At 38.3% G+C, this 25,028-nt stretch overlaps 1 protein-coding gene across 5 annotated transcripts in view; it reads right to left on the bottom strand.

The window, feature by feature from the left end:
* Window positions 1-24,559, bottom strand: part of LOC306870960 (transcription factor 12) — a 110,901-nt gene extending 86,342 nt beyond the window's left edge. For 2 of the 5 annotated variants that reach the window (XM_079418574.1, XM_079418576.1), the window contains exons 1-3: window positions 24,357-24,559; window positions 23,380-23,472; window positions 22,974-23,046 (exon numbers count right to left, since the gene is read on the bottom strand). In XM_079418574.1, coding sequence (XP_079274700.1) covers window positions 22,974-23,046; window positions 23,380-23,451 — 145 coding nt within the window. In that variant the 5' untranslated portion in view covers window positions 23,452-23,472; window positions 24,357-24,559. Of the gene's footprint in view, window positions 1-22,973; window positions 23,047-23,379; window positions 23,557-24,356 lie in introns of those variants that run through there. The other 3 variants (XM_079418575.1, XM_079418577.1, XM_079418578.1) reach the window with 2 other exon arrangements.
* Between the last annotated feature and the right edge of the window lie 469 nt (window positions 24,560-25,028).

Here is a 25,028-nt window from a genome sequence, read left to right as displayed (position 1 = left end):
CAGACAAACAGACAGACACAGACACAAATTGCTGTTGCTTGTTTTAAAATGAGCTGAAGCACTACAAATTAATTTAATGATTAATATAAAAAATATTACATCATTTGCAAAAATTTACATTATTTATTTTTATTTTTTTAGGGGTGTATATAAATCACTTTTGTTGACATAAACTGGGCAGCAGATTTAATTCCCAGCATGCTTTGAATGGGACTGCATTATGTGTATTAAATGTAGAAATTAAGTATAATGTTATATGTTTTTCAGTAAAAAGAGATTTGTTATTGTTTCATGTTCAGTTATGATGGATGTTTCTGAATTTTGTGGTTACCATTATTCTAAAGAGTAAAGCGTAGGCTACCAGACTGATGTGTGTCAAAGAGCAATAACTGTACTAATGCCAGAACCGACACCAGTCTCTTCTGATTCTCTCATGTGATGTTACATATAGGAATATTAATAATAATCTTTAGCGTGCCAACATGCTATCACTATTATCGAACACAAGAACTTAAATCTATTAAAGTTGCACTACTTTTTTTGTTCAAAGTGGACAAAATTTATATAATCAAGAGAGTACATCATGAATCCATCTTACAAACCACTTTTTTTTTTTCCGAATCACTATAATATGCCTATAATAAGGGTTGATATTCTGACTGGCAAGACAACAACAGCTGTGGAGTGGCCTACCTGTGTGACTAAGCGTCTTCCACTAGATGCATGCAACTCTGTTTATTAACGCTATAGTGCCAAAAGTTACATAGGGTACCTTTAAGCTGGTTTAGCAAAACATTGTTTGTTTCAATGAACTTGTTTTAGTTTTGTTTTATTGATCTAAACTAATTACGCGGAATAGTTTTCCGTAACTTATCTACGTTCACTAAACAACTACTTTTTTGATGGTAGAGTCTTCTAGAAGCCACCATGAGATCCAGTTTCATCTGGATTTTTCAGCAGGGTATGCTCTAATTGCACAAGAATAATCAAACTCCAAGCACGCCTTTGATAGACCCTCAGCTCACTTTCCCCCAGCATCGGCAGCTATACATGTATCATATAGCTCATCTTTATAATTATTTCTGAGGCATAATTTTTTATGCTTAATTATGAAAATTAGCTCCAAAATAAATGCAAATTATGCACGCATATCCTTCCCAACCTAACTGCTGTGGATTCTCGAGCACGATGCCAAAGAGCATTCATTTACATGCAGCTCCCGTCCAGAGAAGGATTTAAATATGGATTTAACTTGGCACAGGCTCTGCCTTGTGAGCAAATCTTTGTCTTTCCTGTTTTAGTGTCTGGCAACCGTGAGAGATTCTTCTTTAACATTGTTTTACTTCTGCATTTCCAGACTAATCAAGACTTTTTCTCTAATTTGCTTTCATGGAATTACTGGGTATGGCGGCATTAATACCAAAAAGACTAGCCGACTGAGCGGTTTTGCATTGGGACAAAAAGTCATAGTGGATATACAGTTGGGAAGACGAGTGCTGGCATTTCCAGTAGGCTAAAGTTATACAAACACGTGCAGGGATTTTAAAACCAAACAGAGACTAAATCTTAAGCATTTGCAATGAGCATGAACAGACATGTAGAATACATCCTCTCCTATACACACACATGTATAAATGGTTCTATAACAAATAAGCATTAATGATAAAAAACAACAATAGAACATTATGCCAAACTACAATGAAAAAAAAAATTGATGCAGGAAAAAAGTCTCTTAGAAATTTCTAGAAAATTTCACATTTAATTACAAAGAATTGTCACACATTGAATTAAATGTGACATTTTAAAGTAAAAAAAAAAATGTACAGTATACTTTTTCCCTAAGAATTGTGTCACACATTTGATTTTATTGTGCCAAAAATACAATAGAATTTTTTTTTTACTGCAAATCACATTTTTCATGAATTTCAGAAACTAGCAGATGCAGACAAAAAAATAACCTCATGTCATTAACTCACATGTAAATAATTATTGAATGTCACGTTAAGATGCCTGTATGTCATATCAACAGCATCCACAAAAATGCACTAAACGTAGCGAACAACATGCAAATCTTGACCAACTCATGAACACACCTAACAGTGAACTGAACTGATCGCCCATCAAATCAAATGCAGCACACATGAACGCTACCTTGACTAAGAGGAAAATATTTCTCTTGGCACGGTCTGGCACTCTTCTGGAGTTTAATTGTCGAACAGGTGTCCACACCCCTCCACAACAGACACACGGTGAGGGGGGCAGAAACAAGGGCAATGTACCAATTGTTCCTGAAGCAAGTGGCTCACTTATGTGCTCTGGCAACACGGTGGCGAAAAAAAGAAACGCATTCATTACTTCAATTGACCGTTGCCTGCCACTGCTGCGAAAACAAGCGCCCCAGACGTGACATCAAAAAACCCAAGGTCTGAGTCGTTCGGTGTAATTTGTTGCTTGCCAAATTGCCACGGAAACCAAACATTCCCCTCACAGGCCAGACGGCCACTGCATCAGGGTTCAACGGCGAAGCTGCGATCAATACAGAGCCGTGGGGAGGAAGCGCAGAGCGGATAAATTATGTGAGAGCAGGCTGCTGGAGAGGTACTGCTTCCCTCTCTGGCCTCATCAAGAGGGGCGATGAAATCCCTTTACTCTGGAGAGAGAGAGAGAGATGACCGCTCAGCTCTCATTAGAGAGGCTGATGCCATACAACAGAACTACACTTACTCATCTGAAATAACATGATAAGACTGACCGATGGGTGCCACAGCTAGAGGAGGAGGCTTGAAAATGACTAGGAAGAAAAGAAAACTATTATAAAACCTCAAAGCTTGATACAACTCCAAAACCGTCTAGATTCGGCTGTGAACGGAAGAGATAAATATCCACCATCCTATTTGTATTGTGGAAGTTCAGCTAGACAACAATTGGATCAGAAATCTGGCACCTGGTTACACCAAGTGAATACAGCACAGAACTGACTTTATGCTGCTTTAAATGTAAATATTTTAAATATTTAGCAGTAAAACAAAAAGGAGAATGGGGAATACACTCATTTCATTCAACAGAGGCCTTTAAATCAAATTTAGGCTATATTTGAAATTTGGGAATATTATTCAAACTAAACTGACTAGAAAAAGAGAAACCACTGTCAAACTACTTGAATCAGTTTTTATTGCATCATACAGTACCTTACAAACAGACTAGACTTGGAAACAACCGAGCATTTAATTAACTGTAATGTATTAATATGTCCATGATGTGATTACCACCATGAGCAACTCCAACAAAGTGTGGGAAAATGACCTGGGTTTCTATGGAACAGGTTTTGAAGAAGCTAACTAGACCACTAACTATAATGGAACAATTTTCAGTCATTTATGGACCCCAAATATATGCAAGGGATCCCCATCCTAAAATTTCATATGTAAGATCCCATGTACACTGTGAAAAAAACTAAAATAATAATTGAAAAATATTTAGCTTCTATTACATTATATTAGATTTTTTTATACTCCCTATATTGTTACATGTATTATTTTTTTTTTAAATTTGATGCATTTTAATCAAAATTTTGAAACACTATTTTCCTATACATTTAGCCACAGAAAAACATTTTCAGATATACACTCATTTGACTGAAATAGTCAAATGAGGGTAACTGTATTTTGAAAAATTAATAATCCCACCAAGCTAAACAGTTATGGGCCACCAGGTAAATCTGATGTCAAAATTAGTTCCAAAAATACATTTTCCTGTTAATATGTGAAGGCAACATCAGACGCAATATAAAGTTATAGGCCTACAGTTAAAAATATCATAACATGAATATATCATACTAATGTAATAAATTAAATGACTACAGGAATTAATGATCTTATTTATTATGTATGTTTTTAATTTAATATTTTTCCTCAAATAAAACTGCCAGATTGCTCACAGTCTGTGTGTTTCAAATCCCTGCGTTACTGAAAAAAACTGGTGAAAAATCTTGCAGAATTAGGTGTTTCTGTCTATCTATGCACATGTAAATCTGTGTAATTTTAAAACATCCTCACCAGCGTATATAATAACCAAACCTACACTGTTGTATTTGAGGATATATTGCAGTTTGACAACATAAGAGAAATTCTGGTTGTGTAGAGACGGTATGAAGCACAGCGGTAGTGACAAGGGACTTTGTCATGGCTGGAAAAGCGTCTTCATTAGACCGACCTCCTCGATTCCAACTGCAGCGAGTCACATCACACTGTCTGTCACACATGGAGGACACTGAAGAAGAATCACACCAACACAACAGCTCCTATGCACACAACGTGTCACTAAATCTCTCACACACACACACTGACACATTCATGGCATAGAGATTAAATGATTGTGAGGAGATAGAGAGAGATCAACATGAGAATGGGTCACGGCAGCTTGAAATTAAAATTCAAAACATTGTGAAAGCGGGAGGAGGGCTGTAAAGTGCCAGGCCTCATTTTCCTACATGCAAACAAGGAGCCGTTTTGAGATTTTCAACAATCTGGTTATACGCATGAAGGAGAGACTATTTGACTCTCAAAATAGCCCCACCCTTAAATTTGAAGGGGCGTGTCTCTGAGCATACCTTCTTTTCATCAACATTTCATATAATATGTCCACTTTAAAAAACTGCTAATCTTAATATATGATTGAAGTATATTAACATATGAGCATTTTACAGTTTTTTAAAAATTAATAAACTGTTTTATTACACTAACGTCCAAAAGTTTGAGGTCAGTATGATATTTAAAAAAAAAATACTACATTTAATCAGCAAGGACACATTTAACTGACCGAAAAGATAGACAAAAAATATATACATTTCATATAAATGCCATTCTTTTGATGTTTCTATTAATCCAAGGATCCTGACTAAAAGTATTACAATTTCCACTAAAATAATATTAAGCCCAACTGTTTTCAGCATTGATAATAAAAAGAAATGTTTCTTGAGTACCAAATCGGATTAAATGAGGTGATGTGATTCATTTCTACATCACTGAAAGTAAAGATAAATCACAGTTCAGTTCAAATGTTGAGTCAGTAACTGCTCTATAGGATTCAGTGAGTTTATTCTAATGAGGGATTTCTTAGCCCTCTCAAACTAGTCATTTGAGTCTTTCAGATCAGTCGCACTATGTTTTTGATTCACTACAAAGAACCAGCTCAATTGCTTATGAATCAAACTTCACTGGCCCTATTGCTTTATAAATGCAGTTTGCGAGGACTACTCAATGGAAAAACATGTTTTATTGCCATTATTTTTCAGTAGTCCGTTTTTTTATTTAATCAAGTACCATTCTGACTGCAAACGGTTTTCCTTTGTAGTGGCAATGGCGACTCAGCAGGGGCACTCCAGAAAACACAGGTTTTAATGCAACATCTATAACTCAGACACTTTTCATAATAGCAAGCAAGAGTGTCACACTTAAAACCACAGCTCACTCAAAAATGAACATGATGTTATTGGTTACTCAGCTGAAGCAAGAAAGCCATACGAGCGTGGAACAACATGAGGATGAGTAAACGCCTAAGCAGAATATTACATTTTGGGGTAAACTATCCCTTTAATAAAAGACTTACAATACTGTGGTGTCCTTTTAACACTTACACACTTTAAGATCTAGACTGGATGAAAGCAGCAAAGTTACTCGTACGAAGAAAATTACACCCCAGTTACTCATTTGCTCCAAAATGCCAATTACCGATTTGGACTGGCTCATTTGTGGCCTACATTAGTTTGCATATTCCCAGTCACATACACCGAGTGCCGACAACCAGCACTTATTCTGGCATGCCCTTAAGCCCAGATAGTACACGATATCTGAGATCTTGCCAAGCAGAGAAAGGCTATGGAAAATGATCACCAGCCAGATATTTCAGGAGCACTTGATCCCTTTTTGTCTAAAGAATCCTAGATATTAAAAGGGGCTGTGAGTCCTCTTCTTGGTGTGAATGAAATTATATACATACATATATATATATATATATATATATATATATATATATATATATATATATGTATATTTAGTTGTGTGTTAGCCACTCTATCTGTCGTTGCTGGGCTACCTCATTTACCCAGCATGCCCGCTGAGCACGCTTCACTCCACCCCTCAAATTCCTATCAATAAAGAGTGCTACAGCTCATAATGCAGTGCCTTTGAAAAAAAGGCAGGGGTTTAAATGTTCCTTTACCTATCTCTCCCTTCCCCCTCCATTCCATCCAGCAGAGGGGCCGTTAAGGGGTCGGGGCAGCACAGTTGTGCTGGATTTGTCTGGCCATGCCCAGTTCAGATGCATTAATCCAAACTCTCATTCTCTGCAATTTCCACACTTCCTTCCTGTGCTGCGCCCCGCACCATATGTTCCCAATCGCTAACGGAGGAAAGGTGCTTCTTCCTCCAACCTTGAGCCTCATCTGAGGAACTAAGGCTCTCAAGCCAAATAGATGAGAAATTTATCTTCCTCATAAAAAAGGGCCAGACTGCTGTGGGGCTTGCGGAGTAAATCCAAGAGATTTCCCTTCCTCTAACACATAATTAAATTGAGTTGTGTTAGAGTGCACATTAAACTGCATATCTCTCCCACTTCCTCTCCTCGCATTTCATGGGACAATGTGTGGCGTTAACTGAACTAAACTGTCTGCTCAAAGGAGCCTGATAGCAAATCAAAACTATGATGCTTCAGCCCAGGGCTGTCGATCAGTTGAGATTTTTGTATTTGTAGCTGACTGAAACCATTTTTTAAATGGGCAATGCTGATACTAATATTTAGAGAACATGATGGCCAATGGCCAATGTATATAATACAATTTAATGGAAGCAAATAATTGCTAAAATTAAGTAAACTCAGATTTTGCACAACATTTACTCAAATCTACTATAAATATTTGCAAAAAGAACCTCAATAGGACTGTTTTGTAGTCACAGGTATGTGTATCAGCTATTTTACACGTGTTATAAAGTGTAATATGAGGCAGATGTTAAAAATAATCTTCTGGTTTGCATCTATCAAAATAGTAATAATCTAATGAGAAGTATCTTTGATTTGTAAAATATTCTGGATTTTCAAAAAAATAAGTTACATTTAAAAAAATATATATATATACCAGAATCAGAAAGAGCTTTGTTTATCTTTGCAATTCTGATTTACTGTATTTTTGATACAGTATACATTATATATATATATATATATATATATATATATATATATATATATATATATATATATATATATATATATATATATATATAAAAAACAAAAACAGTTATATTGTGAAATGTTGAAAACTGCTTAATATTTTTCTGGTAACCATGATACATTTTTTTTCAGCATTTTTGATAAATAAAAAGTTCAAAAGAAAAGCAAATATTTGTGATAGAAATTTTTTTGTAACAATTACTGACATCAAACTTTTCAACGGTATTTAAAAAAAAAAGTATTTCCCAGCACTTAAAAAGGGAGTCAGAGAGTGAGAAAGACAGAGGACCATATGTAAAGTGCTATTTTATCAGACGAGACGTGCCTATGATTACTGCTGATTCTCAAGCATGCGCTGGATGCATCTAACACGCTGTGCACAAAAGGATTACGCTGTCACACCCCCGGGTGCTTGCAATCAAGGCAGTGTTTATTGCATCAGGAAGATTTATTTTTATTGAGCTGCTCATTAGCAGGGTTTAATCAGAGCCCTATCTTATGACTGTTCTAACACTGATATCGCATCGCTCATCAGCCGGGCCTGAGAAAAAGCAAACAAACTCGATCCTTCCCCTTGGCAACTCTCAGCCTCTTCTCCATCACATACAAGAACGACACTTTGAATATGAATAAATTATATAGAGATATATAATTATATATAGATATATAACAACAGCACATGAATATTACCAGCAAACATACTCTACAAATGCAGCAAATGCAGGCATGTACTTGGACACCTAAAGGATGCTGTTTCTGAGGGAATATATTTCCAGCTGAAACTAAAGTTTTTTTTTGTTTTCTTTGCACATAAAACGTATTCTCGTAGCTTCATAAAATCACAGTTGAACCACTGATGTCACATGGACAATTTTAACAATGTTCTTACTACCTTTCTGTGCCTTGATTATGATAGTTGCTGTCTATACAGGGTCAGAAAGCTCTTGGATTTCATCAAAAACATCTTAATTTGTGTTCTGAAGATGAACAAAGGTCTTACAGGTTTGGACGGACATGAGGGTGAGTAATTAATGACAGAATTTTCATTTTTGGTTAAACTATCCCTTTAAAATTAGTGGCAGTAAAACACCAACAAGTTTTAATAGTGTTAACAGAAATCATGATTACGAGAGCAGATTATAAATTAATAAAAACTTATTTTTGGGCAGTTCCTTGCACAATGATATATTATGACATCAAAACACTTTTACCACAGTGTAAATTTTGTAAACTACATAAATCACATAACCAGCTCCATACGAATGGCTTTTCGGATAGTAAACTTGCTCAGTAGCTCACCTCATACATCAGCACTGCGTTTGGATACATTCGATTTAAATTTGACTAAAACGGAGTCAAAATTCAGTGCCACTGATTTCACTTTGAATGTTGCAAAACATGCGAGAAGCGATGTAATATCTTTTGCAGAAACATCCCCATACATGCATTTTTCCAATTAGCTTGGTTTTAGGAATATGCTCAGTAATGGCGATAATTAAAGCGAATAAGTAAAACCCCTTATTCTCGCACCGTGGATCAGGGTAAGCCGTCACAGAAGGGCACTCAGACGTCATTCTCTCATGGGGTCCGCTGGAGGAGCAGGGCAGGGGAGCTCACGGCAGCCAAGCCGAACAGACAGCACTGCCAAGCCAGAAGCACGGCCTCATACCTCTCCTGTCCTCCACAAGAAAACCAGCATCCCTGGTCATCCTTCTTCACGTCAGAACAGAGTCAAGGGTACTCCGGCATAAAGAAAAACACTTATCTGCCCATGAGGAGGAATAAAAGGAAACGACAGAGCGATATTAATGATGTAATAAACTGATTGATAGCCAATAGGAGCTTATGACCGCTGCCCTCAGAGATCCCATCTGTCACTGAGAGAACCGAGCCAAAATGACACGGGCTACATAACACATGCTAGCTTTCTATCGATTAACTCTCTCTGGCCCTGAGCAGGGGAAAACACACTGAGACTTAATCGCAAGGTAAAGAGAAGTGTCTCAATGCTGCCAAGAGCGCTTCGGCCCACTATCACAATCTTTCCCCGACAACCACGAACACACGGAGCATTTATCATCATTATGACTGGAAGCCGTGGCTCTGGAAGCCGAATAAAGCATCGGTTTCGAGCTACTGAGCGAAATAAGGCTAAAGCAGAAATCCACAAACAGAATATTATTACAGTTCATTCAATTTGACACTAGGACTTGTAAATGTGACAATTTCCATACATTAAATGAAAACAATGTCGTCACAGTAATTACCATGGTAACAAACAAGCGCAAGGCTCCACAATGCAAATCGGAGAGCTTTGCAAAAGCTTTAGCCGGAGTACATCATCTTTAATTTATTACTCCAAATCCTTCAAAAGACAAATTAAAAACGAGGAACAAATCAGTGGTACACACTAATCCTCAAGTCTTTTTCAAGAGAAGAGATTGAACTTCAATTTGATTGGTATTTTGCACAATAGGATAGAGAAGAGGGAAAAAAATCATTTCAGACTCCAGTCCTAAAAAATACCAAGCCACGTTAAATGCAAATGCGTTCGCGACTAAATCTATACATAGAAAGCGGTTGAGCTGGCTACTATAGAGGATTAGGACCAGCACTATGTTTCTCACCATCAGCGTTTTGTGTATCTAAAATGGAAATCCTGATAGAAGTATCAGGGCACAGGTCACGTACAGCCCGGCACTCGCTCTCTGACTCTGCCCATCACACGCAGTGAGTTTGGAGTGTATATTGGTGACCCCATCAATGGTGCTATGCTCTTTACATGACGAACTAGGTGTTTATTGGCCGAGTGAGAGTCGGTGTGAAGGAGCATCTTATTTTGGCCCACTTCACCACCTGCGCAGCAGGGCTGGGCCCGGCCAAACCGCTCGAACCCGGCTCTTATCGCTCAAAGTGGTGAAAGTTTTTCAGTGAACATGCGAGGGGTGAAGAAGTGATGTTTAATGTTTAATGAACAGAGAAGATGAGGAGTAGCCTTGAACACAACAGAATCCTCTTGCACTCTGAACAACAGTGATGCAGAAGACACTTGTGAATTATTTTAGTGGCTCATAAAAGGCTTCTGAATGATGGTGTGGACTGTAATAAATACTAGCAATGATGCACATTTTAAAGGTATAGTTCACCCAAAAATAAAAACCTTTATGACTTTCTCTTATTAATTTTATTAAAATAAAAATGTGTTAATTGTTTTTGTAAAAAAAAAAAAAGAATTATATATATATATAAATCAAACAAAATACACCTAAAATAAATAATAATATTAACACAAAATTCTAAAATGTGGACCACAAACTGAGATTTATGCATCACCTGAAAGCTGAATAAATAAGCTTTCCATTGATGTATGGTTTGTTAGGATCGGACAATATTTGGCCGAGATATTTGAAAATCTGGAATCTGAGGGTGCAAAAAAATCTAAATTTTGAGAAAATCACCTTTAAATTTGTCCAAATTAAGTTCTTAGCAATCCATATTACTAATCAAAAATTTAGTTTTGATATGTTTCCAGTTGGAAATTTACAAAATATCTTCATGGAACATGATCTTTACTTAATAGCCTAATGATTTTTGGCATAAAAGAAAAATGGATAATTTTGACCCATACAATGTATTTTTGGCTACTGCTACAAATATACCCCAGTGACTTAAGACTGGTTTTGTGGTCCAGGGTCACAAATAGAATAGATTTAAACTGACAGTTCACAGGCTGAACTAGAACCTGCATTACCTGCACAAACTTCACAACTATTGGGTCTGAAATTCAATGGAAAAAATATCTGATACTTTCTCATTTTTAATAAGGATTTTTTTTTTTTTTTTTTTTTTCAAAGAGGACACATAACTTCAATCCCTGTGGATCATGCTGAGTGGACCAAATGGGCCAGTTCATACACTCAGCACTGTGCCATCTCCTCGGAGAGCTCAGAAAACCACAGGGACACTGAGAGATCAAAAAGGTCATTATGCACCCACTCATGCCAAATATCTGCTCTCTTATTCCCCGTCGAAGTCCGCTCACTCTCTGAAGCAGTCCTGCTGGTGCACACCGGGCCAGGCGGAGTGTGAACGTCTACAGGCTGTTGGAGCATCAGAGCAAGATGACCCTCAGAACAAGAGTTAAAAGAACAAAAACTGGGATATATTATGATTCTCTCTCACACACACACAAAATTTAAAAGAACACACATGAGCGTACACTTTAAAAAGTAATTCAGTGGCTTTTTAAATAATACAATACTAAAAATCTATACTGCTGTATACATGCCAAAATAAACACCAAAACACACAACAGTTAATTCTGTCTAATATTTACATCTAATATTTAAGTTTATTTCATTACAAAAAATTAGCAATTGACTAGCAAATTACATTTTTAAGATATACTTAATAGTTTTGTTACATTTCATCTAAATATTTTGGAAAAGAGAAATTATACCGGTCAATTTTAAGAACTACAATTATTACTCATTCCATATGGATATTCTTCATCTTTAACAACAACCGAAGAAATTGAAGTGGGACACAATTAAAAGGAACACTCCACTTTTTTGAAAATAGGCTCATTTTACAACTCCCCTAGATTTAAACAGTTGAGTTTTACCGTTTTTGATCCATTCAGCTGATCTCCGGGTCTGGCGGTAGCACTTTTAGCTTAGTTTAGCATAGATCATTGAATTGGTTTAGACCATCAGCATCTCGCTCAAAAATGACCAAAGAGTTTAGATAGTTTTCCTATTTAAAACTTGACTCTTCTGTAGTTACATCGTGTGCTAAGACTGCCGAAAAATTAAAAGTTGCGATTTTCTAGGCCGATATGTCTAGGAACTATACTCTCATTCTGGCGTAATAATCAAGGAACCTTTCTGCCGTACAATGGGTGCAGCAGGCACAATGATATTACGCAGCGCCTGAAAGTAGTCCCCAGCTAGGTAACTAGTTATGACATAGCTGGAGACTACTTTCAGGCGCTGCGTAATATCATTGCGCCTGCTGCACTACTATAAATAGGAGCCTGAGCCTATTTTCAAAAAAAGTGGAGTCTTCCTTTAATGTACATGTGAAAAAGAGACGAAAACATGCTTTTCCAGCATGCTTTGCTATGGACTTTTTCAGGAGATTAAATGTTGAAATTAAGTGATGTTTGTGTTTTTGCACAGGATTAATATAATGGGACCTCTGTTAGTCTGTTATCCTCAAAATAGGCCTATGTGGATTCAAATGAAATAATTTCACATTAGTAATGAAAATTGTTTGTTTGTTTTTTAAATTATAAAAAAAAGGTTACCTTAACTCATTGTGTACTCCGTATTATTTGTTATGGTTGTTACATATAGTTATTCAGATCGATTTAAATTTTCTATTTACATTTATCCAAAACAAAGTACATTTCAATTATTTTATAGCAAATTAAGACAGTCTAAATATTTTCAACAAAAATTTTAATATAGCATAGAGCAGTGCTTCCCTGCCCTGCATCTTTTATGTCTCCCTTATCTAACACACCTGATTCCACTCATCAACTCATTAGTAGAGACTGCAAGACCTAAATTGGGTGTGTCTGATTAGGGAGACACAGGCTGTATCCGAAATCCCCTATACCCTCAAATAGTGCACTAGTTGAGGGGAAGGCCATTTTAAGTGGTGTTCGAAACCATAGTGGACGTTCTCGAGTGAACTCATTCAATCCCACAATGCACTGCGAAAACGAGTGTACAACCGATGTACACTCAGGCTGTGTCCAAATTCAGGGTCTGCATCCTTCGGAGTACTCATTTGAAGGATGTTACGTCACAGCGCCGCGACGAAGGCTGTCCAAATTCGTAGGATCCTTCAAATGCGGCCCACAAATACGTCCTCCTTTTCCCCGAATTGGAAGGATGGGTGTGGTGGATCCTTTCCCGTCCTACCTATCCCATAATTCTTTTCGGCAGAGCGTAATGGCGGACGAAGCGAGCGGTAGCGGAGTGGGAGAGGAGTTTCTCTGACAAAACAAGCTCAAGTTTATGCTTTGGCTCAATGAATTTGTAGGAGAAATTAGTAGAATACTTAAAAACAAATAAAAATAGGCTATAATGGCTTACCTGGATGTGACTGTCTTGTAGTCTGATATAAAAAACTCTCCGACAACGAGCAAAGAAAGTATTTAATTTATTTAATTGCTTTATTTCTTCCAAAAGAATTAAAATGAGGAGAATAACTCTTTGTTTGTCCATTTTCCCGCTTCTTGCTTGGCGCTGTCACGGTTGCTAGGCGACAGGATATGAGCAACGGGTAACTGAAAGAAGGGTAGGCTGTCCAAATTCACAAACACCGACTTCCGGGTTTTGCGGACGTCGGAGGATCCCTCCTCCTTCAACCGGGTAGGAAGGATCCTAAAGAGGATGCAGACCCTGAATTTGGACACAGCCTCAACGGCTAGAGAATCCCCAGAATGCACTGCCAGAGTCGCGCGCCGAGTCAATTCCCGCGTCTCACCAGAAGATGGCGCCCGCAGCTGAATCATCCATTCATTCATTTTAGAAGCATAATACAACAAAGGGACAAAATTTATTGTAAATTGACTATTAGGGTTTATAAATAATTTCAGTGACAGAGTTCAAGATAAATCCTTCAATCTTACTACTGCCGTTTCAAATGATTATTTAACAGCAAGCAAACTATGTAAAAGCGGCAGTCCTTCCGGTGCACTAAGTGTCCTAATTCACTCACTCGTTTTCATTCACTCCTTCAAGTGAACTGTATGAGTGGACTAATGTAGGGAATAGTGAATGAGGGTATAGGGGGCGATTTCGGATACAGCCATACAAAATGTGCAGGCCAGGGGGTCCTCCAGGACAGGTTTGGAAAGCACTGGCATAGAGTATACTAGATGTAGACTCTATAAGTGAAAGTGTGACAAATAATGAAAAGAAACAAAACTATTCTGAGTGTAATAATTCAGCATCACGATTCTGAAATAAGTGCTGTTTTGATTAGTACTGATGGGCATGTAGGGAGACATTATGGATGCACCTGCAAAATATTTCAGGTGCCTCTGTGAGTCCTGGGCGATTACTTTAAAATTGAATTCTGAGGTACGGTTTAAGCTCGCAGTGCCCTAATCTTGTTTCCACATACAGTAGGACTTGGGTCAGATATGTAATGAAATTGGAATGTGATGGAAAGTTGATCTCTCATAAAGAAAGGATGATGTGGCTCCGCCCACACGCCTTCAGCTCTGATGGAGATTAATAACTCCAGGGATTTCCCCCTCAATATCAAAACCCCCTTTCACAGTTACTCATCACTGCCCAAATAAACAGCAGTTCAGAATTTCACAACCTGGCCTCTTGCTGACTATAACAGTTGTTGAAATGCAAGCCTTTTAATTTACTAACGACACAAATAGGCTATTATGAGTTTGCTGCAACTGTCAAAGATGAAGAACGAAGAAACGAAGGGTGCGGATAAAGACATCTTCTACTAAGACTCTCACCGTCAGCTCAATGGCTTCTAGAGCGGTGACATTAGCGTGAGCTCTGGTGGATATAGCCATGACCGTCAACATGCATTCTCCACTCACTTGCAAACAGGAAAAACACAAATAGTCAAACGTGTTTCAGCCATTCCCTCCAACTCCCTGTCTGCTGTTGTGATATATAAAGCATAGCACACACATACATAGATACCAAGGAAGTTGTTTTTCTCCAAAAACTCTGTACCCCATCCCCAAACTAAGCTGGCTTGAAATGTTGCACTTTGAAGCATTATAGAAAAGCATTGAAAGGCATTATAATCCCTGAATGATTCCATAAAATTTGAGGCAACAGGAAACAAGCTTTGCTTTGTATACTACTAGAGTGGTCAAAAGTACTGGTACTTCAGCACCAAGTAAGTACTAACATTTTAAATATGTAACTTTCCCAACCTTTCTGTAGGACTTGTATTGCCAAGTCAATTTGGTACCCCGTGAAAAGTGTTTATTTACAACTTGAGCACTTGTTGAGAACACAGCCAATCCTATTTAACGTATTTAAGTTATTCAGAACGTGCCTAATACCCGTCTAAACCAGCGTTTTTATTTTGCATGAGCTCACTGACTGAGTTCTGGACACTTATACCCTTTTTGCAATGGCAACAAAGTATAAACACAACTGAAATATATGGTTGATTATGCAGTGTAGCAAGCTTAATTGATAATAACAGAAGTTTTGCAAGAGTGCAGTACCAGAGCCGGCGCCAGGGCACCTCCATCGGGGGGCATTTAAATTTCTAGGGGGGGCACAAATCACGTTGTGTGTGTGTGTGTGGGGGGGGGGGTCCGGTGGGAAGCGTGCAATCTGTGATCGCGTGCAGTTGTTGAAACGTGCTAAAGGCAGGGAAAGCGAGCCGGCACGCTCGTGAAGCTTCGTCAGCACGGATTTCGAACGGCGTTGCCTAGCATCCATCTGGCGAATCTCCGCTCTCTACCCAACAAAACGGACGAACTCCTTCTGCTCTCCTGGACAAATAAGGATTTTTCTAACTCTGCTGCTCTGTGTTTCATGGAAACCTGGCTAAATGGCGACACACCGGACAGCGCGATTCATCTGCCTAATTACCAGCTGATCAGAGCAGATCGGGACGCAGAATCAACGGGGAAATCGCGCGGCGGCAGGATGTGCTTTTACATCAATGAGAGGTGGTGTACAGATGTAACTGTGTTAAAGAAGATGTGCTGTTTAGATCTAGAAACGCTCTTCATTAACTGCAAGCCGTTCTACTCACTGCGGGAGTTCTGCTCGTTCATTCTCGTGGGTGTCTACATTCCATCGCAAGCGCATGTGAGCTCAGCTTTAAGGAAACTCGCTGATCTGATCACAGACAGTGCGCAACAACACCCGGACTCTGTTTTAATCATTCTCGGGGACTTTAATAAAGCAAATCTCTCCCGGGAACTGCCAAAATACAGACAGCACATCACATGTCCCACCAGAAACAGTAATATATTGGATCACTGTTACACAACAATAAAGGATGCATATCACTCGGTTCCACGAGCAGCTTTAAGACTCTCTGATCACTGTTTGGTACATCTTATTCCGACCTACAGGCAGAAACTTAAATCTGCAAAGCCTGTATTAAGAACTGTTAAAAGATGGACTAATGAAACAGAGCGGGATCTACAAGCCTGTTTCTCTCTCACTGATTGGACTGTTTTTGAAGCCGCTGCCATCGATCTGGACGAGCTCACAGAGACTGTAACATCTTATATCAGTTTCTTTGAAGATATGTGCAATCCTAACAGGACTCATCTAATCTACAACAATGACAAACCATGGTTCACTGCAAAACTCAGACAGCTCCGTCAGGCCAAAGAAGATGCTTACAGAAAAGGGGATAAAGTCTTGTATAAACAGGCCAAATACACACTGCAAAAGGAGATCAGAGTGGCAAAGAGGAATTATTCTGACAAGCTAAGGAAAAAATTATCTTCCAGTGATCCTGCTTCAGCGTGGAAAGGTATGAAGGATATCACCAGTTACAAGATACCATCCCCCAGCACTCTGGAGAATCAACACCTGGCAGACGACTTGAATGAGTTTTATTGTCGTTTAGAAAAATCACCCCACACCCGCCCTGAACACCTCTCCACACAACCATTAACACCTCCAGCAACCCTCCTCTCCCCCACACCTACAATTCAAATCAGCGAAGAAGATGTGTGCCAGGTCTTCAGGAAGAACAAAAGAAGGAAAGCACCAGGCCCAGACAGTGTGTCACCAGCCTGCCTAAAAATCTGTGCTGATCAGCTGGCCCCCATCTTCACACAGATCTTCAACAGATCACTGGAGCTGTGCAAAGTCCCCTCATCCTTCAAACGCTCCACCATCATCCCCGTCCCAAAGAAACCCCAAATTACTGGACTTAATGACTACAGACCTGTGGCCCTAACGTCTGTATCCATGAAATCATTTGAAAGACTGGTTTTGGCTTATCTGAAGGACATCACTGGACCCTTACTGGACCCCCTGCAGTTTGCCTACAGAGCAAACAGGTCTGTGGATGATGCAGTCAATATGGGACTGCACTTCACCCTGCAGCATCTGGACAGACCAGGGACTTATGTGAGGATCCTGTTTGTGGACTTCAGCTCCGCTTTTAACACCATCATCACGAAAACCCTTCAGAATAAACTAACCCAGCTCTCCGTCCCCACCTCCATCTGTCAGTGGATCACCAGCTTCCTGACAGACAGACAGCAGTTAGTAAAGCTTGGTAAATTCAGCCAGCTGAGGAAGTTCAACCTGCCACATGAGCTGCTGAAACAGTTCTACTCCGCCATCATTGAATCCATCCTCTGCACTTCAATAACTGTCTGGTTCAGCTCAGCTACCAAATCTGACCTCAGAAGACTACGGAGAGTAGTCCGGACTGCTGAGCGAATCATTGGTACAACCCTCTCCACTCTCCAAGAACTGTACTCATCCAGAGTGAGCAAAAGGGCTGGTAAAATCACTCTAGACCCCTCACACCCAGCACACTCTCTCTTTGGACTGTTACCGTCTGGTCAACGTTACAGAGCTCTGAGAACCAGAACAACCAGACACAAGAACAGTTTCTTCCCTCAGGCAATCCATCTCATGAACACTCAACAATAAACGTGGAACACACAACTATAATACATTATCCATTCACCACACTCACTTATTTTATGTTTATTTCTCATTTCTAATTTGCACATACTTGACCTGTACATACATAGTTGTCTATATTATATATTGTGTTTTTGCTGCTTTATACATTGCCTATTTGTATATTAATATATTTAATTAGTATATTTATATTATTATTTTATTATCTGTGTCCTGTCCTGTTGCTGTCTTTCTGTTGCACTGTGGAGCTTCTGTCACTACAACAAATTCCTTGTATGTGTAAACATACCTGGCCAATAAAGCTCATTCTGATTCTGATTCTAAAGCGTGCAATTGCTTTCTTATGTGCACTCTTTTATCGGTACTTTCGCTTTCGAAATCGATCGCGTTCAGCGAGGAGGGGAGAGGATGGAAAGTGGGGGGGGGGGGGGGGGGGGGGGCACAGTAACTCGTTTGGGGGGGCACAGCCAATAATCACCTTAGTTCAGTGTGAGCTCACTAGTTGGGTTCTGCACAGGGCCGGCGCCAAGGGGGGGCATTCGCGAAGAGGATTTTTAACAGAACTTACTATTGCTTCTGGATAAACTGGAAAGCTTGCGGGCACTTAAAAATCGTACTAAAATCTCATTGTTTCCTCGACACAAAGCACAAAAGAAACCGACTTCTAGAAATACCATGCATTATTTTCCTGTTGTTGTAACTTCCAATGACACACCTGAGACATCCAGCAGACTGCTCCACAACAGATGTGAAAGTTTACAACAGCTCTTCTTTGTTTCAAACACAGCTGTCCTCCACAAGACACTTATTTATTCATCACAGCCAGAATAAACTCAGCTTTCTCAAATATATTGAAAGAATAACCATAATCTAAATATGCCCTAGATTAATTTCCATTCTTTGAACTCACATCAAAGTTGTTGTTTTTTCCCCCTCTAAAATCCAAATCAGTCACCAAAAATGCCAACAAATCCGCTGTTGGGGGGAGATTTGCTGAAATGCTGGGAAAGATGCAGACGCCGTGCCAAGTAACCTGCCTTCAAAGGGCCTTGATCACTATGGCAACAGCATGATCTTCCATAACCAAGCCATAAGGTGACCTGAGATACATACATGAGATGTCCAAAAAACCCTCCCAGAATTCTTCCTGCCATGGCGGCACCAGCCTGCCAGAGGAAGCCACTGCTCTGACGGCATCACATGCGCAACATGGCCCAATGGTTCACAGACCAAGCAGCAGGTTAGCTAAAAATAAACAGCCTCCTGCCACAGAGAAGGGGTCCTTCACTAAAACACACTGAGCCTTTTTAAAGACTATTTTGAAAACCACAAAAATTACGTATTTCTGCAAAATAATAGCATATTTTCCCACAAGTTATATATGTGTGTGTAATTATATTATATATATATATATATATATATATATATATATATATAAAGTATATTTATATAAAATATGATTACACCCACATATATAATTTCTTTTCTTTTTTTTTTACTTGCATCATAATCACAAATATGTACAAAATCATGTAAAACTCTGCAAGTTGAATCTAGCAAGCTTGGTTTTAAGACTGAATGTTTCTCAAAAAGCAAGGGTGGATTAAAATAAATAATAATAAAAAAAAGAGATATGAATACAGAAACATCAGAAACAGAAGCTGGCTGAGGGAGTCTCAGGAGACAATGGCTTCCGGAGTTCAGAAACATAACAGGTTCGTTTCTTTACTCAAAACTACAGAGAGCCAGTTTTGGTGGTTATAGATGTGGAGCGGTTTTGAAATAATAATCCATTCTGAAACAAACGCATGCTTAAATGGGAGTGACTCCGTCATTGTTTTAAACAAAACTCACAAATCCGCTGAGAAGCCTTTGATGATAAGCTGTGCTCAAGTGAGGTTTTGTCACCTTTAATATCTTCATTATACAGCAGGGCAGTTTTATTTTCCTTGCTTGAAATTATCTTAATATTTGAGGCTTTTTCGGAGTTCAGAGACTTTATACAGAGAGGATATAAAACTCTGAATACTAATCATACAGATTCTTCCCCTCTCATTAATTATTAATCATTCGATAAAGCCTTTTTCTAATCCACAGACAATAAGGACGGTGATGTCTGAGGTTTACTCGCAGCTCACTCTCTGAGGATGGCTTCAGGTACAAGTTCAAAAGCTCAGAGCGAAGCCACACTACAGACAGCTTTGTTGACAAAGCAAGAAATAAAAAAAGAATCAGGGAATCTAAAATATAAATAAATAAATCCAGAATTCAGACTTCATAAAGGAATGTACATATTTCAATTTGGTGACATAATACATATACTACAGTTCCAAAATTTGGAATTGGTCAAATTTTAAAATGTTTTTGAAAGAAGTCTCTTATTACTCACCAAGCGTAACATTTGATCAAAAATAATATTTCAAATATAACATATTTTAAAATGTAATTTATTCCTGTGAGCGCAAAACTTAATTTTGATTTTGCTGCTCAAACATTTCCTATTATCACTAATGTTGACAACAGTTGTGCTGCTCAACATTTTTGTGGAAAACGTGACAATTTTTTTCCCAGGAAATAGTTCAAAAGAACAACATTCATTTGAAACAGAAATTATTTGTAAGAGTATAAATGTCTTTATTGTCACTCTTGATCAATCTAATGAAAATAAACAGAATAAAAGTATTTTTTTTTTTTAAACTTACTGACCCCAAACTTTTGAACAGTAGTGCATGCATTTGTGACACTTTCGTTAAATTTATGACCTGATCTGACATGCAATTAATTGAACTGTTGCCTCACATGAAGAGGCACTAGGTGGGGTCTAACAGGAAGAGTTGTGTTTGCAGAAATATCCTCAGATGGCACTATTCCACTATTGTTTTAAATGCTTCTTGGTGGGTCTGTTTCAACAGCTTTTTTTCTAGAAAAAGCAAAGGACATTTATCTTTGCACAATACCTCATGCCTGTATAACACAAGTGAGGTGACATGAGAAATAACAGTGTTAGAGACAACAAAAGAGAATTTTGTTATCAGACAGGTGATACATGCCTCGCCGAGCTGTGGATGAAACAGAGGGCATATCACAGCATTCATAGCAGTATCACACAAGGACTGCTCTTTACAAAGGTCTGACAGATTAGCGAGAAACATGACCAAACCCTTAGCGCACATTTCCACCATCAAAACCTCCTAATACACATATGGAGATTTTAAGGGAATATTGCAGGTTCAATACAAGTTTTGCTTAATCAACATCATTTGGAGTACCAAGTTGATTTCCATTAAAAAAATAAATAAATAAATAAAAAAAGTCAAGTCAAGTTATTTTCATTGTTGTCTAAGAAAGCAAACATCAAGATTATACTGCGGCACTGACAATGGAAGATTTTTTTGAGGATTCTTCTGTTAAAACTTGTGTATTATTTGAGCTGTAAAGTTGTTTTAATCATTTTTATGGTCGTTTAAGGTTTTAGTTGTGTTGTCATGGCAACAACGTTTTAAAATTGGACAGAAATGGTTAGTAAGTGATACTAAAATCATGTTAACACATATTGTTCACAATTTGTTTCTATGCTATTAAAACGGTGAATATTTTAACACTTTCAAAATGGCCCCATTCACTTCCATTGCAAATGCCTCACTGTAAACCAGCTTTTTTTTTTTTTAAGAAAAGGAGAGACAAGTTAAATAAATATTTGTGCTAATCAACATTATGCCACAAATGCTGTAATGAACTTGGAATATTACTTTAAATTAGTGCTGTCAAACGATTAATCGCGATTAATCGAATCCAAAATAAAAGTTTTAGTTTACATAATATATGTATGTGTGCTGTGTATATTTATTATGTACATATAAATACACACATATGCATGTATATATTTCAGAAAAATAGGTTATGTTTATAAATATAAATTATATTAAATACAGACATGTAATACATGTAAATATTTTCAAAAGATATTCTGTAATGTGTGTGTGTGTTTATATATACATAATAAATACACATACACACACACACACACACATATATTAACACATATATAAAAAACACACACATATATTATGCAAACAAAAACTGTTATTTTGTATGCGATTAATCATTTGACGGCACTATTTTAAATTCTTTATTCTAAAACAGGACTCTGCTCCTGCTGGTCTAGTTTAGGAATCGGATATTTCACCTGATCTAGGTCACCTGATAATCAGCAATGCCAAGCTATATTGAATTATCTAGTATGGATGGATACAGCAAAATGGCTTCTCTCTACTATCTTGATGCTCCGCACACACAAATCTCTGCCGGTGCTTGAAATAACGCCACACAGCATTTCCAAACACTGCGGTTTTGAGTAAGTTGTGTGAGGAGCAACAAACAAACAAGAGATGTATTTATCACATTTATCACACAGCAAATCAAAGCCAAAGACTGATTACAAGATCACGTGCGTAAACTTTTCATTTATTATTGTTAAATTCTGGCTGATGTGAGCCAATAAAGTCAGGTTATTTTACAAAACATTCTGAAAAGGTTTACAAAAGCGTCTCGGCTCTGCTGCTATTCAGTAATCCACTAAAAGTGTCCTCTAGATAGCAGATGAGTGTAACAAGGGCTCTGTTTTGTTGCTTTACATAAAACAAGCATTGAGATAGAATAATGCTTGATTGTTTCCTCCTAAGGCACATTAGGCAATGGATGATTTTTACAGCAACGTGTAGTAACCTATGACAGGATTCATATATAAACAGGAACTCTATCAAAGTACAACTTTAATGTCAAATCTAAGAAAAGCAATGATGTATGCATGTATGTATGTATGTAAAAAATTTAACTACCAGCCCTAACAAGTTGACAACAGTGGTGCCTTTCATTTCAGTGTAATTAAAACAGCAGATGTATCTGATTTCAAAGGCCATTACTGGCATTACTCAACCCTTCTCTACACACTCCTTATTAATCAAGACAAAAACCAAAATCAAAAACAACTTGAGATGGAATTCATGACTATAATCAACAGCAACAAGACTTCATTGAGAATCAAGAGGAGGTGACTGGACAGTGTGAGGAGAAGACAATCTTTCATTAAAGGATTTCCACAGGAAGTCCTACCTGATGTGGTGAACTTGCTGCTTCCAAGAGTGGTTGGCCTGTTTTTCCCACTGTTTACGGGTGGAGAAAACATCTATTGGAAGAAACAAAACATTTTTTTCTGAAATACTGCGGTACTAACATTACACAAACAGTGTCTCGTGTTTAATGAATATAAAAAAAAACATATGCAAAAAACAAGTGCATGTTTAATATATTACATGTTCTAAAATATTTTACAAAATGCATGTATAAATATGTATGTGTCTTGTTTGTCATATAATTGGGAGAAAAATAAACAAATACTCACAACATAAAAAGTAATACTTCAACTTTAATAATACACATATTACAAGTGAGTGACTGAACCAATGAGAAGAGCTGGAAGAGAGTCCTGAGGAGGTAAAATAATTGATTAATGTCTTACCGCGCTGAAATCCAGCAGATCACTCAGCTCCTTGTCCGTCCCGATAGCGGCAGTCCGCTGCTGAGGGTTCATCCTTACGATCCTTTTCTAAATCTACAAAACACAAACATCATTCCCCTCAATCTGAGAGCCTGATGTGTGCTGAAGCTTCATGCTAGCCAGCACAGTTTATGCAAATGACATCGGTGAACATCCGCAGCTTGACATTTGCTAAACATCCCCATCTCCAGTCTTTTAGCAGAACTAACTTTGCGCTCTTCCGAAACCTTGGGCTATCGAAGGACCTGGTTGTCCTTGATCAAAACCTGTGTGTTAACCGTTAAATAGTAATAAATAAATAAAAAGCTCCTGAGAGACAGACCCAAGAGCCCCTCTTCCCCAGCCTCGTATTACTGACAGTTTCAGACGAGGTTAGGGAATTTATTTTTGTAAACAATAGCAATCGCATGACACGAGGTGACACAGCGGACACATGTTTTATTATTATGTTAGAGAGCAGATCTAATGGGGTTTTTGGGATGACCAAACGTGGACATGTTGAGAAGGACGCTGTGCTCGGTGGTGTCACACACATGGACCCGCAGCATCATTTTTCAACCGCATGTGTTTGATTCTTGAACATATCAAAAGTCACGAGGTAGAATGAACGCTCACGCGCTGTCAAAACATCAGCCGCTGCACACTTTTATTGTTGCATTACTGCAGAATTGATACAAACAAACAACGCCGCTGCTGTTGTTGTTCGCTAATTGCCAGTTAACCTATTCACAATAATGGTGCCACCATGAAACGATTAAGCGAAAACCGACCATTAGCACTGACATAACACACATTTTATCGCGGAGAATGAACAGCGAGGTGTCAAGCTGAAAGCGAATGCCGACCCCTTTCGCTCCACATCGGCTCCTGTCTTTTCTTCTATCCCAACTTATTTCACCCAGTCCGAAACCTCTCACAAACTCTGTGCAATATTTTACCTGTTTTGTTGCCAAAAATCCAACTAGGGCGATCGGGTGTGCCAGTGACGGCGTAGGTGTCCTTGTTTCGCGTAGGAAAAATAATGAAATCGGTATCTGTCGCGATTGTATATTGCAAATATCCACTATATAACTTGCGCGTTTCCCTTAGGCAGACATTTTTGCTTGGCGATAACCGAAGCACGACTATGAGGTCTGAAAGTGTGTCCTTCCGCCAGCGCCGTAGACTTGACTGTTCTTCAGCAGCGCGGATGAATACCGTGTGTGGCGAATCATAAAGCCTGACACACAACCTTGCTAGGGGAGTAAAGGACCACTGGAGCACCTCCTAAAATCAGTTTGGTTTACCTCCCAACTCCCTCCACGTAAATGTGGGCTTCGTTTGTTACGTGTATTATTAGTAGGGAGAAACTGAGCATATTTAAAGCATGGAATACATAATTTTAGCTGCATTAAGTGTTCTGCTGGAACAAGTGCAGCAGCATAAATGCTCTGGAGACCGTTTGAACTAGTGCACACTCTCTCAAAACTATGTCTATGTCGACTTATGGACATTGCTATTCTTCCTTTCAAACCTTATATAAGAAGACCTAACTTTGATCACCACACATTTCTTCCTTCCTTCATCCTCAGAATTAGATTTTTTTTTTTAAAATGTGCCAAAGCAACCAA

The sequence above is a fragment of the Barbus barbus genome (genome assembly GCF_936440315.1).
Source record: "Barbus barbus genome assembly, chromosome: 1".
In the NCBI taxonomy this organism is placed as follows: Eukaryota; Metazoa; Chordata; class Actinopteri; order Cypriniformes; family Cyprinidae; genus Barbus; species Barbus barbus.
Note: the sequence above shows the minus strand (reverse complement) of the source record. Positions and strands in the feature narration are given on the sequence as shown.